Source organism: Castanea sativa, chromosome 11 (assembly GCF_040712315.1).
Source record: "Castanea sativa cultivar Marrone di Chiusa Pesio chromosome 11, ASM4071231v1".
NCBI lineage: Eukaryota > Viridiplantae > Streptophyta > Magnoliopsida > Fagales > Fagaceae > Castanea > Castanea sativa.
The window spans coordinates 15,245,592-15,264,064 of NC_134023.1; the positions used below are offsets into that span (position 1 = coordinate 15,245,592).

Here is an 18,473-nt window from a genome sequence, read left to right on the forward strand (position 1 = left end):
ATCAAGAAATGACATTTTTAAAGACAGAAGTTGATCATTATGAGCACAATGTAGTTCGGCATCCGGACTTCAAGAAGCTATCAAGTATTTTTGAGTTGTGCCAATGGTTGGTAAAAACCCGAAAATCATTATCTTACCCATATATTTATAGATTGATTACACTTGTGCTTACTCTTCCAGTTTCTACTGCAACTACAGAGTGAGCATTTTCAGCCATGAATATTATCAAGAATAGGCTTCGCCACAAGATGGAAGATGATTTTCTAATGGACTCTATGATTTTTTACATTGAGAAGGAGATTGCTGCAAAATTTGGTACAGGATCAATCAACTTTCGAGACTTAAAAGAGCGTCGAGTTCCATTTTGATGAATGTGTTGAAATGTTTAAAAAACACTTATTTTGTATGTTATACTTTGTTGACATTTTTATAATATCAAATGCTTAAGAAACACTTATTTTATATGTAATATTTTATTGAATATGAAATAGGTGTTAATTTTTATTTTCATAAAAAAAAAATATTTTAAGCTTTGGCCCCCAAGTTCAAATCCTGATTCTGTCCCTGATGTAAAGTGTACATTACCATTTGTAAATGTAAAAAAACATAATTTTCCTTCCATTTAACAATAAATCACACAAATTTTGATTAGAGACTTTTAGCTTAACTAGTTAGTATTTTCTAGATATTTTTATTGGAGCCATTTAATGTTTAGATTCTCAACTTCCAACTATTGAATTAAAAAAAAAAATTAAATCAAATAAATCTCAAATCAAACTTCAGCAAATTCTCAAGTACAACCGGCGTTAAGGCAAATAATTTCTTCATTTTCTCAAAGAGGTTAACGAAAATCCTTACTAACTAGTACCTTTGATGCTTTTCTAGTGTTTTCCCAAATCATTTTAAAATAAGAAAAATATTAGAATCATAATTTTTGTAATAATTTTTACCATACAGTTTATTTACGTGACAAATTGTCAATTATAGTGTAAAAATAGTGGATTTATAACTTTACCTCTCATAACTTATTACGTACATAAATTATAATAAAATTTATGATAAAAATTATTATCCTAAAATTATTCTTAAAATAATAAAACAAAAAATATCAAGTTAAAGCCAATGTGATATTTTTGTTCAAGTGTCAGGCTTGTAATAAAACCCCACTCCTGTACAAAGGCCACACCTTCCCGGTGTAACTTCTTCTACAAGTCTTCATTTCTCTCTCTCTTTGCAAGTAGACAAAGAAAACTTTAATGTCTTATTATTATCAAAATGAAGAGTGGGAAGTGGATGTTGACGAAGAAGAAGAAGAAGAAGAAGAGGAAGAAGAGAAATGGGTGAAGAATATATCGTCTAATCACCAAATACTGTTGGTGGGTGAGGGAGATTTCTCTTTCTCTTTGAGCTTGGCTCACTCTTTTGGCTCTGCTTCCAACATTCTCGCTTCCTCTCTTGACCCTTATGGTATGTGTTCATGTTGTATGTATCTATGTCTATGCACGTGTTCAGTGTTTATGTTTTATCCACGCTGTTCTTTTATGTAAATGTCAAAAAAAATCTTGCTCTTTTAATAAAAGGCCTTGTTACTTGTTTGTTTTCTTGTGTTTGTAATCTTTGGGAAATTGGGTTTTTGTTTTTCACTTCTCTGTTTCCATTTCAAGCTTCCATTTTTTTTGTTAAGAAAAGTTAAAGAGAAAAGGTTTTTGTGATATGTTATGATTGTATATATGTCATTCTAATTTATGTTATTGCATTTATGTTCGGGAGGAAATTTGCTGCTACTCACTCGTTTATTTTGGTGAATTTGATATTCTAATCATTTATGGAACCTAATAATTAAGCAGAATGTTGTACGTTTGAGTCTCCACTTGGTGATTTAATTGCAAAATTCCTTACTTTTTTTTTATTTTATTTTTTATATTCTTTTCATAGTATCCAAACAAAGTAGCAGGGTTTGTGTTCAATGACAAGGTTTAAGTGAGTTTATTTTAGTGTTACAAGGAAAAGTTGGTCATACCATATATGCAAGTGTTGCAATTTTTTAAGTTGGTCATACCATTTTAGCTTTTGGCCAAGTTATGATTTTGTCAATGCTTCTCTGTTGAATTAGATGTCTTGATTGAAAACTACGAGGATGCGAAATGGAATTTGGAAAATTTAGAGAAGTTGGGAGCATCCCTCTTACATGGAGTGGATGCAACTAAATTGAAGCTTCATAGTAATCTAAGGTGGCAGAAATTCGATAGGATTATCTTTAACTTTCCTCATGCAGGGTTCCATGGAAATGAAGCCCACACACGTGTGATTAAGTAAGTTGTTGTATAGTAATTTTGTGTCTTAAAATTCGTATCCCTTTCTGAAAAATGTAATTGTTGATAATTCAACTTCATGTTTGGCAATGAAGTCATTTTAATTATTGCAAGTTTATTAGGATTATGAACAAGTAATGCTATAAATCCATTTGCTTTTAACTACCTGTTGAGTTGATTTTGATAAATCTCATTTGCATAGGCATGGAAATTAGTAATAGACCTTGGGATATATCATAATTGAAATCCTCTATTTGCAGTTCTGAATTTAACCATTGTGTAATGAGCACATTATCTGGGTGTCTGGAAACCCGTTGGTATGGGAATGTATAGCTTTTAAATGAAAAATGTGGAATGTTATTAAGATGTTTGTCGACATTACATTTTTTGCAAAGTTATGAAGCAATTTTAAATAACTCTTACAAGATCCACATTGCTGAGTCATCTTGAAGTAGAACGTTGGTATTTGGAAGTCCTTCATTGGGCATCTTGGCGTGCATTAATCAAACTGATGTTAAAATATGTGAAACATTGCTGCATTAAGAGTTATTTGTAATTGTTTGACAATGCTTATGTCCAAGGGCTCTCTGGAATTTTTTTATTTATTTCAGAGATCTAATACTATGTTTTAATTTCATAATCTGGTACCTACAGGATGCATAGAAATCTTGTTCATGGCTTCTTTAGTAGCGCAAGAGGCATGCTTCGAGCAGATGGTGAAATTCATGTGAACCACAAAACTACAGCTCCATTCTGCCACTGGAATATAAGGGAACTTGCTTCAAAGAACTGGTTGGTATTGATTGGGTGTGTTGATTTCAAGAAAGAAGACTACCCAGGTTATAACAACAAAAGAGGGAATGGTTCAAGATGTGATGAATCATTTCCTTTGGGTGAGTGCTGTACGTTTGAATTCAGATTGTCCCCTACAGCTAGAAGGATAGCACCTTCCAGTTCGTTTTAACATTGCTGTATGGTTGTAGTAGGACGTGAAAGATCTCAGTCACATGAGACTCCTGTCCAAAAGCAGCAGTGGACTCCTTCACTTAATTTCACTTCTTGAGTAGGTCACTTAACAATTATGGAACGAATTTCACAGCATCTGAGTTTGCCATTAACAAGTAGCGCGGGAAATCCATTCTCTAGGATGATTGACAGGCACTTTAGAAATCCCACAGAAACATTTGGAGGAATCAATTGTGATTTAAGCTACTCCATTCATGAGCGTAGTCCTGATTTTGGGAGAGACTTTGCAGCAATGCCTGGAAGAACCCTGAATGGTGACCCTATATGCTTTGCATGAGCATTGTATTAGTATTTTTAGGTCAATGCGGCTGAAAATGTTGTTGAGTCATGATCACCAGTTGAATGCAAGTGATGCACAGCAATTACAGTACTGGTGACTACCATATGTTTTGTTTTTGTGTTGGTTTTTTGAAGTATATTAGTGAAGCCGTAGTGAATCACTAGTGATTAGGACTTTTGAAGCTGTGTTATTGTATATATCAGCCAAGTTTAATGTTGGGAGTTGATCTTTTGCTAGAATATAAATTAACTTACATTCTGGTTAAATGTTATAATTTAACTTTCCTATGCAAAATGGGTTGTACTTATTTACTTAAGCCCGAACAAGTTGCCTTTGAAAGCAGCCATGCTACTTGTTGTAATTATTAATTTTTTAACCCTGATGAAGTTTTAAGTCCAAGTAATTACTAAGTTAAATTATGAAGGGTTCTATTAATGGATCCTTTTAGGATAATTGTTAATAAACCATTTTAAGTAAGTTTTGATATAATCTTAACGAGGAATATAAAAAGCTATTAAAAAAATTAATTTCTTTTTTCTTTTCTCATTAAAAACTTTTAAAAATATTTCTTAAACTAATGCACTTAAGATATTCGTTAACTTTTCCCAATTATGAATGGTCATTGGTTGTGAAATCAATGAACAATATTGTGCAAAACTAAAGGCCACCTAAATAACTAAATCACCAATATGATGAGGGAAAACCAATTTGCATAAAAATTTCAAAGTAAAAACCAATGGAAGGGCTTGACCTCACCAACCCTAACGCAAAACAGATTCAGTACCAACTGGATGAAGTTTTTCGAATCGAATTAGCAATTCCAAGTAAAAATTACTAATATTATCCAATCCAGCTCCGAATCCATGAACTTTTTCAATTAAGAGGGCGTTTGGATAGCCAAAACGCGCGTCCACGTCCAAATTTTTTTTTTTTTTTTTACGCGTGTTTGTCACTGTTCATTGGCCATGAACAATAATTTCAGGCCAATGAACAGTAACTTTTGGCATGAACAGTGTTTTTTACCCATTTAAAAATTATTTTGCTACAGTGTTTTCAGTTTTCAGTTTTCAGCAATAAATTCTATCCAAACGGACCCTAAAGAGTGTTCCTTGTGAATCTTCTGTCCAGGACTTCTAGTTCCCTCTTTTTATTTATTTTATTTTTTTTGAGAATCTTCTAGTACCCTCTTGAATCAAACTTGATCTTGATATGTATCAAACGGAACATTGGTAGTGGCTTTAGAGGGCGGATGGCACAGCAACCTCAAGCACAACTTTCTCAAGCTCACCAAAACTCTTTTTCATGTAGTTCAGGGTTTTCTTTTATACCATAGCCCATGGTCTTAGTTCGTACCTAAAAGTTTCACATGTTTGGCTGTTCCTTCTGAAATCGGGGGAATATTTATATTCAAATGAGGCACATCCCAAGATGGGCATTTATGATTATGGCTAATTGTCGCAGACTTGTCCAAATATCTAAGCAAGCGAATGAAGGGAAAGTTCCTAGGGATTATGTTCACAAGGGAGTGCCTTTTAACCTCGTTTAGTCGTTTTTCCGCTGAACCATTCACCGAAGCCAAGGAGCAAACTTGACACATGTCCCAAGCTTATTTAAATGTTAATGGCTGATTGCACGTCCTTTTATAATCCTAAATTCCTAATGATTCCTCGATTAATAAATGATTAAAGACATTCTAAAAAAAATTATTATTTGGGGGGGAGGGGGAGTAAATTACATGTCTAGTCCCTAACATTTACACTATATATCAATTTAGGGTGCGTTTGTTTCAACAGTAAAGCAATTCTGGAAAATGTTTTCAGGAAAAGAAAATATTTTTAGGTGTTTGGTAACATTTTAAAAAATATTTTGAAAAATATTTTCTGGTGTTTGGTTGTCATCTTGAAAATATTATAGAAAATGCATTTTGTATTTGTTGCTCACATTTTCTCACATTTTCTCGGCTTCCAAACAAATATCATGAACAACAAAACCCAAAAAAAAAAAAAAACTCATCAAATTTTCTTAATACAGCTCAACAAAACCCAAAAATAAAAAAATCTCATCATCAATTTTTCTCTAACAAATCAACAAAACCCAAATCGGTCAGAGAAGAACGAAGACAGAGAGAGAGAGAGGCGACTGGCGATGGCGAAGGGCAGATCGTGCCGGCGCGGCGCGGCGAAGGCGAAGGCGAAGGCGAGATCGTGATCGGCGATGGCGATTGGGTTCGACGAAGAGAGAGGCGAAGGTGCGATCTCGCCGGGACTGGGTTCGACGAAGAGAGAAGCAAAGGCGCGACTCGCCGGTGCGGGTTGGGGCGTGACTCGCTCTCTCTACTCTCTCTTCGTGCTCTCTCTCTCTCTCTCTCTCTCTCTCTCTCTCTTCGTGCTCTGTCTCTCAATTTTCTGAAAAATTCCTATTTGAAGGTAAAATACAAATGGAAAAGAATTTCCGGGTCAGAGGCCTAAGTTTTACAATCAACTGTTCTTATTTTCCGTTTGACCATATTTTCAGCACCTGCCAAACACCCGAAAACGCGGAAAACCATTTCCTGAAACCGTTTACCGTCAAAACAAACGCAGCCTTAATTCCTATTATCTTAAATGTAGGGGCAACAAAATTAGACACGAGCTGCAAATCCAACACAACACAACATGTAATTAGTAGATTACGAGTTAAGACTTAATGAGTCAATATCATATTCCAGTTGACACAATTAACCCATTTAATAAATGGATTGGGTTAGTGTCTAACCCATGAAACCCGTTTGACCTATTTAATTAAATGACATTTTACCAATATATTTTTCAAACTTTAGGTATATAAACTTATTAATTGTTGTGGTTTATTTTATTTGACATATTATAATTGATTATTTGTAATATTGAGATATGCTTTAGTTTTGAATGATTATTTGTGATACAGTTACTCATTAGTTCTAAATTTTATATTAAAAATATATAATTTCTTGTTTTTCAGTTTTTTTTTTCATTTTGATAAAATCTAATAAATAGGTCGACATAACTGACTCGTTTAATAAATGAGTCGTGTTAGGATTGAGGAATCTTGACCCGTTTAATAAATATGTCGGGTTAGTGTTGACCTGTATAGTCGAATACTTATAAGTCGAACCCCTACTTAAATGTAGTTTAGTTCTTAACTTTTTGGTATTATATTAAAATAGTCTTTACCATTTAAGTAATCGAAGTAAAATACTAATGTGGCTAGTGGCTAGAATAAAAAATTATTTTTATGCCACTTAGGTTGCCATGTGGATTAAAAAAAAATGAAGGAATTAGTTTAGTGTTTCACCAACCCATCTACTCAGTAGTTAGCACTTAGCATAATGAAAGCCCCAATCACTCTCTCTTTACTTTCTTTGCATGTAGGGCTTAGTCATTCTATTTAAAAAACCGTAGGGCTTGATTCATTTATTTTTGTTTTCTTATAACTGAGAAAAGCCATTGACAACACTTTTCTTAGAACAAATAAATAATAGTAATTGTTTGATTTATGATGTATTTGTATAAGCCGTTGGAAAACTATGTTTTGAGTTTAAAATAAATGTTTGTAAAAAAGTTATGAGGAGGTATAGTTGTAAAACAGAACTTTGAATTTTTAAAAACGTTCTTTTAATTGCTCAAAATGTCTAACCAAATGAACTCTTATTTATAAATATCTGCGTTGTGACAGCTATTGGGATATTTGGTTATTATTGATTTTCTTAATATTCGATTTTTTTTTTCTTTCTTTTTGGTGATAGAGAAATGGAAGGTTATGGTTCGTATTTGATATTGTTGTATGCTGATTTGGGCATTGAAGGTGGGCTAGGTTTAAGGGGTCTAATTGAGGATTTCTGAAACTACAATGGTGGGATGATAAGATGTGTGGGTCCAAGAAAAGATTCGGACAATGATGAGCCCACTGGGGCTTTGTTCAAGGTGAGAAGACCAAAAATCCTTTAAAAGATTCGGTCTAGGTTTGAGACTAAAGGGCATAGTTGTCAAAAATGTGAATTGTGCCCGATACGATTTTTTTTTTTTTATTTTAATTTTATCATGTACCGTATTGTATCATGCATTATAAGATATACAAATACTTAATAAAATTATATATATATATATAATGTATATTTATTCATTATAAATTCAAAATATATTCTATTAATAACTAATTAAATCATTACTTATATAATAGTATTTAACACAACTAAGTAAATAAATCAAATTAAAATATAATTATAAGATACACATTCATATTATTAAACTTATAAGTGATAGTACATGATACATAAGCCAAAATAATAATTTCTTTTCATCATGTTGCCTAATTAACTCCATCAAAGTTAATGTTATAATCATGTTCTTCATCTTGGAAAATTATTTTTTCATTGACATTTTCTTCATCATCATCAACGTTTACTATCTCTTTTATTGTTCTTTTATTCTAATAATTTTTTCTTTATATCTCTTTCTAGCATTTTAGCTTCTTAGACTTATAAAAATATATAACATAAAAAATAAAGAAAATAATTATATTTTCATTTAATACATTTTTCGTAGCTTAGAAAACAAATTTACAAATATGAAAGTGAAGTGTCAAGTGTGTACTCCATATTTTATAGGAGAAAGAGAAGAGGGGGGGGGGGGGGGAACTCACGAACATGTTTTTTATTGGACTCAATTAACTATTCCAATAATTTGTATTAAAAAAAAGTCTAATAACCTTTTTAAATCAAATAAAACCACAAATTTTAACCAAAAAAAAAAAGTTCATTTTAAACTCCCATATCTATGTATTTTATGATTCAATGATACGATATGATACGATACACACCAATGTATCATGTGATTCATGAGTACCTATGATATGCTTTTACAATACGGAACTTTTTGTACATGATAATATGATATGATACTGACAACTACGGTAAAAGGATTAAAAAGGCTGAGGTGGGAGAAGAGAAACTAATTCCTTCGTAAGGTTTAAGTAGATTTTTTTTTTTCAAGTTTGAAGTTGAGTCCACATGGCATCCAAGGTGGCATAAATAAAATTATTATTCTAGCTAGTAGTCACATCAACATTTTTTATTCATCACTTAATGACAGAAATGATTTTGATACAATACCAAAATTTTAGGAACTAAATTGATATATTTGAAATGTTAGGGGCTAAATTAACACATAATATAAATTTTAGAGACCAAATATATCATTTACCCATTTTTTATAGGAAAAAAATGGTCTCAAATTAGACACACATAATTAGAAGTTTCAAATTAAACTTCCAAAATGTTTCAATTTAAATTATACATTTTTTTTCCTGGAAATAAATTATATACTCATTAGTCATTAGTAATGATGTTATTAACCAAGAATATTTTTAACAAAACGACATTGTTTTATTATTTCATCACATAGGAGGGAAGGCTAAGTGCACTAGAAATGGGATTGTTATTAGGAACTTGAGATGCATGTCCTTGCAGCACTTATGGTCCGTTTGGATTGAGGGGAGCAGGGCAGAGTAGATTTGACCCAAAATTAGCTTATTTTCAACAAATTCTACTCTACTCCCTTCTACTCTCCCTCCTTTTCTCCTCAATCCCCTAGTTTTGCAAGTGAGTTGAGCATTGAGGATGCAATGCTTGAGTTGAGATCAACTCATATTGTCATAGACAAGGTTGGCCAATTATTTATTTATTTATTATTATAGATATGATAGTATTTCAAATGTATGAAACTTCATAATGATAGATTAGCTTACATGCATAAATGAAAAGAAGTAATTCTCATAATTTTTTTAATGAATAGAAAAAGAGGTTAATAATAAGTTTAGTCATTGCCTTGCACCATTTCATATTTTTCATACTGAACCTAATGTTGTTTTACCCATACGTTATATTTTTCTAATATTTCATGGGTAGAACATAGGTTCAGTATTTTAGATGTAATTCATTAATTTCTTAATTAAATTAAAACAAAGTAGTGCTACATAGGGGTGGCAATTCGTGTTCGCGTGTCGGGTTCGTGTCGTGTCAAGTCATGAGTATTCGACTACATAGGTCAACACTAACCCGACATGTTTATTAAACGGGTCAAGATTCCTCAACCCTAACACGACCTATTTATTAAACTGGTCAGTCGTGTCGACCTGTTTATCAGATTTTATCATAATGAAAAATAAAAATTAATGAAAAAACAAACAAATAAATATTTTTAATATAAAATTCAAAACTAATGAGTAACTGCATCACAAATAATCATTCAAAATTAAAAGCATATCCCAATATCATAAATAATCAATCACAATATGTCAAAGAAAATAAATCACAACAACTAATAAGTTTATATACCTAAAGTTTGAAGGGTATATTGGTAAAATATCATTTAATTAAACAGGCTAGACGGGTCAAACGGGTTCTATGTGTTCAACACTAACCCAACCCATTTATTAAACGGGTTAGTCGTGTCAACCCGAATATGACACGAACCCGTTAAGCTTTAACCCATAACCTGCTAATTTCGTGTTGTGTCGGCTTCGCGGGTCATGTCAAATTTTGCCACCCCTAGTGCTACATTTAATTTAATTGTTATTTTTCTAAAAAAAAAGAAGAAGAATTGAATTGTTATTTAAAATGATAAAATTATTTGTGTTTTAATGTTTAATGATAAATACAATTAGTAGTTTGAATTTAAATTAGGGAACTTAATATTTACCTTGGAAACACAAGAAACTTGAAATTTCAAATTATTTGTGTTTTAATGTTTCTAACTTTACCAAAAATATAAGTATAAAATTACTTCTACATGATGGTGGCACACTCGTAATAAAACCCCAACTGCAGGGCACTACTCTTGAAAATAAACACCTCTCACTTACAGAAAGGCCATGCCCGTTCACAGTGTCTCTTCTTCTACAAGTTTCATCTCTCTCTCTCTCTCTGCAAACAGACAAAGAAAGCTGCTATGTCAAATCATCAAAATGAACAGAGGCAAGTGGGTGTTGATGAAGAAGATGAAGAAGAGAAATGGGTGAAGCATTATTCGTCTAATCACCAAATACTGTTGGTGGGTGAGGGAGATTTCTCTTTCTCTCTGAGTTTGGCCAACTCTTTTGGCTCTGCTTCCAATATTCTCGCTTCCTCTCTCGACCCTTATGGTATATTTCTCTCTCTCTCTCTCTCTCTGTATATCATTTTTGTTCATGCTGTACATATCAATGTCTCTGCATGTGTTCAGTGTTTTTGTGTTTATGAACGTAGTTTTTTTATGTAAAAAAATGTCAAATTTTTTTAACTTGTTCTTTTAACTAAAGGGTTTGTTACCTGTTTTTTCTCTTTTTTTTTTGGGTGTAATCTTTGGATGGTTGGGTTTGTTTGACACTTTTCTGTTTACATTTCAAGCTGCCATTTTTTTGTTAAGAAAGGGTAAAGAGAAATGGTTTTGGGGATATGTGATGGTTCTATATCTGTCAGTTTAGCATATGTTATTGCATTTACTTGTTTATTTTGGTGAATTTGATACACTAATAGTTTATGGAACATAATAATTAAGCAGAATGTGCTACTTTTGAATCTCCACTTGGCAGTTGAGTACAAGGTTTTAATAGCAAAATTTCTTATGTATTAACTGCCAGGTTTCAAATCCCCCTTTTCCCAACTATCAAATTATAAATATATAAAACTATGTTCTTGTCATGATGTTTAGTTATGTATCAAAAAAAAAAAAAAACACATTAGAGTTTATGATCAGTGGCAGGGATTAAGTGAGTTTATATCACAGTTAGAAGCACTTTTTTTTTCTTGATAAATTTAGAAAGAAAATTTGTTCATGCCATTTATGTAAGTGTTGCAATTTTTAACTTGGACTTGACAGTTATGTTAAAGATAGATGTTTCAATTCTTCCTTTTTTTATGTTTTTATCTTTTGGCCAAGTTATGATATTTGATAAATTACTATTGTTCCAAAAGCTAAAGCATATACAAAATGATGAGAATAGCTTTTAATTAATATCCTAACACTTCCTCTTACATGTCGGCCCAACTGCCCCTTGATAAGTGGGTCTAACATGTGATATTATTCAACATTTTAAATTGGAGGTAGAGTTATTAAGTGAATATTCTAATAATATTGTCAATGCTTCTATGCTGAATTAGATGTGTTGATCAAGAAATACAAGGAAGCAAAATCGAATTTGGAAAATTTAGAAAAGCTCGGGGCATCCCTCTTACATGGAGTGGATGCAACTAAAATGAAGCTTCATAGTGATCTGAGATGGCGGAAATTCGATAGGATTATCTTTAACTTTCCTCATGCAGGTTTTCATGGAAAGGAAGATCGTGCACATGTGGTTAAGTAAGTTTGTACTTTGTACTTTGTATTGATTTTGTCTCCTAATATCCTTGTCCCTTCCTGAATGATATAATTGTTGATATGGAAACCTCATGTGTTGGAATTGAAGTCATTGTAGTTCTTGTATGTTTAATAGGGGATTATGAATAAGCAATGTCGTAAATCCATTTTATTTTAACTACCTATTCAACTTTATTCTGATAAACCTCATTTGCATAGGCATTATAAATAGTAATAGACATTGGTGTCATTTCTATATCAAAATTGAAAGCCCCAATTTTTTTTTTTGGGAATATGTAGCTATGAAATGAAAAATGAATTGTGAACTCGGTTTTGGGGTCTGGAATGTTATTCACATATGGCATTCCATTTTTGCAAAGTTATGAAGCAAGTCAAATGTTTCTTGGTTCTTAAAAGAACCACACTGCTGAGTCTTCTTGATTTAGGGTGTTGGTATCTGGAAGAGTCCTTCATTGGACATCTTAGTTCGCATGAAGTGGAGAGATATTAAAAGATGAGTCATTGCCTCATAAGAGTTATTTGTATTTTCTCCATGCTTATGTCCATGGGCTCCTTGTGGAAATTTTCAGTTCATTGCAGAGATCTAATACTGTTGTAATTTGTTACCTACAGGATGCATAGAAATCTTGTGCACGGCTTCTTCCATAATGCAATAGTGATGCTTCGAGCAGATGGTGAAATTCATGTGAACCACAAAGCTACCGCTCCATTCTGCCACTGGAATATAACGGAACTTGGTTTAAATAACTGTTTGGTATTGATTGAGTGTGTTGATTTCAAGAAAGAAGACTACCCAGGTTATCACAACAAAAGAGGGGATGGTTGGAGATGTGATGAACCATTTCCTTTGGGTGAGTGCAGCACCTTTAAGTTCAGATTGTCCCCTACAGCTAAAAGGTTGCATACCGGGGTAACAAGTATGGTTGCATCAATGCATGAAAGACCTCCGCAATTTCAGAGGATTCCAATGCAAATGCAGCAGTGGTCGTCTTCAATAAAATTCAGTTCTCGAGCAGGTCACTTAACAAATATGGAACAAACTTCACAGCATGTGAGTTTTCCATTAACAAGCAGCTCTGGAAATTCATTCTCTGGGATGGATGATGGGCACTTGATCAATCCTACAGTAACATTTGGAGGAACCAATCATGATTTAAGACACTCCTTTCACACTCCTAGGCCTGATATTCAGGGGAATCCTATTCAAATGCAGCAGTGGTCGCCTTCAATTAAATTCAGTTCTCGAGTAGGTCACTTAACAAATATGGAACAAACTTCACAGCATGTGAGTTTTCCATTAACACGCAGCACTGGAAATTCATTCTCTGGGATGAATGATGGGCACTTGATCAATCCTATAGTAACAGTTGGAGGAACCAATCATGATTTAAGACACTCCTTTCACACTCCTAGGCCTGCTATTCAGGGGAATCCTATTCAAATGCAGCAGTGGTCACCTTCAATTAAATTCAGTTCTCGAGCAGGTCACTTAACAAATATGGAACAAACTTCACAGCATGTGAGTTTTCCATTACCAAGCAACACTGGAAATTCATTATCTAGGATGACTGATGGGCACTCGATTAATTCTACAGAAGCATTTGGAGGAACCAATAATGATTTAAGACACTCCTATCATGCACCTAGGCTTAATTTTGTGAGAGACTTTGCAGCAATGCCAGGAAGAACCTTGAATGGCGACCTGTATGCTTTGCATGAGCATCATCATATCAGCATGAGGTTGATGCGGCTGAAAAGGTTGTTGGGTCATGATCACCAGTTGAATGAAAGTGATGAACAGCAATTGGAGTATAGGTGACTACCATAGGTTTAGTCTTTGTGTTGGTTATTTGAAGTATATTTGTGAAGAAGTGGTGATTAGGACATTTGAAGCTGTGTGATTGTGTATTCTGCCAAGTTTTACTTTGAAAGCTGATCTTTTTCCAGCATCCAAACTTACATTCTGGTTAGATGTTATGGTTTAAACCTTTCTAGGAAAAATGGGTTTTTCTTATTTACTTAAGCTGTAACAAGTTGCCTTTGGAAAGTAGCATTGCTACCTGTAATGGTGTTGCCAGCTTTAGAAAATGAGAGCACTGCCCATGCATTAGACCCAAAAGTTACTTTCATTGGTCATTGTTAGTGTTTTTATGTTTGTTGGGCTTCCCATTCACCCGAACTTAGGATGGGAGAGTAAAGGAGAGGAGAGTAGAGGAAAAAGTGACCGGAATAAACTATAAAGTTAAGCATTAATTAAAAAAAATGAGACAAATTAGTCTGAAAACTCAAAATACCTAGCTGCTGCACTCCAAGTTTACAAAGTATAATAGTGGTTTTCTGTGACAATGATTTGCTTGCCATTATTTTAAAGACAACCAAAACCTCTATAATAGCTATTCACAAAAATTAAAACCATTAGAAAAGGAAATCAAGGAAGACCATTGTCCATTTCAGGGGGTATAATTTCTAGCTCATGATGTGCCCCAAGCTTTAGGATAACGGAATAAAATCCGCTATAATTTTTAGTGTAATTCTGTGGATTATATAACTATATCAATTTATTGACAAATTAGTATGTTGAAACTTACATTTAGGAGAAAACAATTCCTATTTGAAACTTGAAAGATAGAGAATGGGAAGGGGGATATGAAAATGAAGGACAGATGAAAGTTTTCCCCTATTGTTATTTTTTGAAATGGTTAGAAATCTCTTAAGCTTCAGACCAATTGGGTCATTGGCATTTTATATTATTTTGGTTGAAGAGAAATTAGGAAGAAAGGAAATTGGTGTTGGTGGGAATTTTGATTTTCTACTCAAGTCCACCAAAGTTCTTAGAAAAACATTGAGAGAAATGTACTTTTTCATGTAGTTTACTATTTTTCTCCTTTTAGATACAATCTTTATTATTATTATTGTTATTATTATTATTATTATTATTATTGTTATTATTATTATTATTATTATTATTTTAAATGTGTATTTTTTGGAAACTTGTAACAAGAAGTCTACAAGGAGTATGATTGGGAGAAAAATTCTATCTTTTTATATAATGTCATTATATTTAATCAAGTTAATCACATTTGTTTTATATAAAATGGATAGGAAAATAAATAAAATGTAATGTGTTCATCTCTATTAATTTACTTGATAATGTATTTTTTTTTCTTATACAAGAGCAGAAAAAATTAATTTTCAAATAATAATAAAAAATGATTTCTTATATAATAAGAGTGTAATAGTGAAGTGATATAAATTACCTTTTTTATCATTTCATTTTTCTTCTCAATTAAATGAATATATATATATATATATATATATATATATATATATATATATATATATATATATTCAACTCAACCAAATCCACATGATGGAAAACTGAAAATTTTTCAATTGTTCACTTTTCCATCATTTCTATATTTTTTATTCTTATACTTTTCTCTTCTGTCAACCAAACATATTAACCGTGCAAACAATATATATATATATATATATATATATATATATATATATATATATATATATTTTTTTTTTTCTAGTTTCACAAATGACAAAAGCAGTTGGTTTCCATTTTTAGAGATGTCTATTATCAATGTTTTAATTTACCTGTTTGTAAAAAAAAAAAAAAAAAAAAAAAAAAAAGGAAAAAAAAAGGGAAAGAAACCATTTTTTGTTAATACATGGAAAGTTTTGTATTAGATTGACACACGTATACAGACAAAAATTAAAAGTAAATATTCCTGATGAAAATTTCATTTTCGTTGAATCTTGTCATATTCTTTGAGAGATCTGTTCTATTTTGGATGCTTGAACCAATATACTAACTAAAAGCCCATATATGGATTTATAAATGAAACAAGTAATTGTATTTTAAAGAGAATATTCTCTATTTTATTTTAAGTTTCCACAATAAATTTTGAGTAATGCTATAGTCACAAATTATTTTACAACATTTTTACAAAATGTTAATGTGGCCAACCTCTTATTGGTTTTCATCTAGACTAACCATTAATATCACTTCTTCATTTATTAATAATTACTCACCACATCAGCAATTTGTAAATTTTTTTGTAAAATAGTTTGTATTTCTATAAATGAAACAGGCAATTGTATTTTAAAGAGAATCTTCTATATTTCATTTTAAGCTTCCACAATAAATTTTGAGTAATGCTATAGTTACAAATTATTTTACAACATTTTTACAAAATGTTGATATGACTAACCTCTTATTGGTTTTTATCTAAGCCTACCATTAATATCACTTTTTCATTTACCAATAATTACTTACCATGTCAGCAGTTTGTAAAATATTTTGTAAAATAGTTTGTATCTCTAGTATTATTCATAAATTTTATTTGTTATACTTAGATAGTGTAAATTGTGTTACGTTATTTTAATGATCGGTTTCATATTATGAGTCGACCAGTGGATGTAATCTATCTATTTATTAAACCAATTACTTTATTCTAGAGTCAAGCTTAAGTCATTGTATAATGAGTTGCAAGCATTGTAGTTATGATTTTTTTTTTTTAAGTACTAACAACACTCATATAAAACTTATTTTGAAAAATAGAAAATAAATTTTATATAAAAAGTTACACATTTTCTAAACTATTAGATTTAAGTAGATTTAATAGTAAAAAAAAAAAATACTCATTATTGCTGATATCTAATTAGAATCTCATTTACTATTTCTTATTTATGATATTCACTTACCCATCTCTAAACAAAAAAAAAAAAAAGTATACATTTCTCTCACTCTCTCTCCTTCACTGCCATATGTTACCACTACTAGGACATCTTTTGCCCAAATAGGACGAATCTAAGATCCTGCTAGAAGAGAACCAATGAAGTCAATAATAGAATATATGTCACTACGGCCCAAAAGGCCAAAACATGAGAACGTTCAAACAAGGTTCTAATAAAGACAATTCTAGCTATCGTCAAAAAGGCATCTACACCTTCAAAAGCACAATGATTTCTCTCCCCCCACAAAGTTCACAAAAGGCATAATTAAGCTCAATTCCAAACAAATGAAGAATATTTACCATATCAACTCCACCATCTCGAAAGTAGCTTAACAACGCTATTTGACATTACATTACCCATTGAACCCAAAAGCATAATAGACAAAATTTTTACAAATAATTAATTTTAACCATTACTTCTAATTTACGATACAATCCTTTGTTAATTAATCGAGCAAATAATTTCATGGCACATAGCTATTGCATTTTCTCAATACAATTAATTAATGATTTTCGTACAAAAACCACATGAATAGAGGTTAAGCATAGGATAATATGCACTTGTCAGGACAAACAAATATAAGGAATGAAATGAATATGAGTTGAGTTCTCCAGACGTCTAGAATAAGTCACTGATTTCTTGGTTTTTTTTTTTTTTTTTCTTGCTGCCGATGACTTGACCGTGGAGGTGGAACCCTATGGCAATGGATGTGGAAGAACAATGGAGGAGAGAGAGAGAGAGAGAGAGAGAGAGAGAGAGAGAGAGAGAGAGAGAGAAACATGTATATATATAGTGTTATGTCATTTAAAAGTTTTAAATTAATGTAACGCATATACTATTAAGTATAACAAATAATATCTTAATTGTTGAAATTGATTCGTTTTACGTTTCAAATTAAACATAGAAGATTTTCTTTAAAATACAATTAGCTTTCATTTATAAATTCATATATGAACAAGTATAAGTGGTTGTGGGATGTGGGGGTAAAGACCGGGGTTCAAGTGTCTAGGAGGAAGCTTTACAAATATATACATTTAGATTAAACTAGCTAGAGTAGAACTTTTATCTTGTATAAAAAAACAGCATCCAAAATAGAACAAATCTCACAAATAATAAGACAGGATTCAATGAAAATGAAAATTTCTTTAGGGATATTTATTTAAAAGTTATTAGATGACAAAAAATAAGCACTCTATGGTGTTGGGTCCCTTATGATGATCAATCCCTAATATGGCCTTAACTTGGCCTAGTTTTGTGTCAATCTTAATAAATTGGATTGTATTTGACTTTGTGAGCCTGAGATGATCAATCTTGTTGACGGGCTGGCCCAAGCGTTTCAGAGGCCTAAGGCAAAATTTTTAAATGGGACCTTTATGTTATCATTTAAATAATATTTAACTAGCATTTTATATAATAATTTTTTTTAAATCCATTTTTTTTACTCTTTAATATGATTTTTTTTTTTTTTGTTGAGAAAATGCTAAAGTTATAACAAATTTTACTACAAACTAGTGTTGTAATGAATGTCATCAATGATATGAGGCTTACAAAAATACTAGAAATATTATAAAATTTACAACATGAGAATTACAAAGATATATCATCAATCACAAATATTCATTTAAAAATGCATTCAATAGTTTGTTGAAATCTACTTATCATATTCATTGCCACATCAAATTATAAAAGTTATGGAGACCACCACGCACCCTTGGTGTAGTGATCACTCCACAA

General features: G+C 31.7%; 2 protein-coding genes across 2 annotated transcripts; both read left to right on the forward strand.

Moving 5' to 3' along the window:
- Nucleotides 1–1,142: 1,142 nt before the first annotated feature.
- LOC142617875 (heavy metal-associated isoprenylated plant protein 41-like) lies at nucleotides 1,143–3,898 on the forward strand. The gene is made up of 3 exons (XM_075790859.1): nucleotides 1,143–1,467; nucleotides 2,114–2,312; nucleotides 2,967–3,898. The coding sequence occupies exons 1-3, from the start codon at nucleotides 1,257–1,259 to the stop codon at nucleotides 3,274–3,276; spliced, it is 720 nt and encodes a 239-aa protein (XP_075646974.1). The 5' UTR covers nucleotides 1,143–1,256; the 3' UTR covers nucleotides 3,277–3,898.
- A 6,651-nt stretch (nucleotides 3,899–10,549) lies between these two features.
- Nucleotides 10,550–13,989, forward strand: LOC142617805 (uncharacterized). Its single transcript, XM_075790767.1, has 3 exons — nucleotides 10,550–10,776; nucleotides 11,774–11,972; nucleotides 12,603–13,989. The coding sequence occupies exons 1-3, from the start codon at nucleotides 10,584–10,586 to the stop codon at nucleotides 13,807–13,809; spliced, it is 1,599 nt and encodes a 532-aa protein (XP_075646882.1). The 5' UTR covers nucleotides 10,550–10,583; the 3' UTR covers nucleotides 13,810–13,989.
- Nucleotides 13,990–18,473: the final 4,484 nt, after the last annotated feature.

Bases quoted from the DNA above. Each gene is read 5' to 3' on its own strand.
- LOC142617875 (XM_075790859.1), top strand. From the start codon at position 1,257: ATGTCTTATTATTATCAAAATGAAGAGTGGGAAGTGGATGTTGACGAA. The intron at 1,468-2,113 runs GTATGTGTTCAT...CTGTTGAATTAG, and splicing joins TTCCTCTCTTGACCCTTATG to ATGTCTTGATTGAAAACTAC. The intron at 2,313-2,966 runs GTAAGTTGTTGT...TGGTACCTACAG, and splicing joins GCCCACACACGTGTGATTAA to GATGCATAGAAATCTTGTTC.
- LOC142617805 (XM_075790767.1), top strand. From the start codon at position 10,584: ATGTCAAATCATCAAAATGAACAGAGGCAAGTGGGTGTTGATGAAGAA. The intron at 10,777-11,773 runs GTATATTTCTCT...ATGCTGAATTAG, and splicing joins TTCCTCTCTCGACCCTTATG to ATGTGTTGATCAAGAAATAC. The intron at 11,973-12,602 runs GTAAGTTTGTAC...TGTTACCTACAG, and splicing joins GATCGTGCACATGTGGTTAA to GATGCATAGAAATCTTGTGC.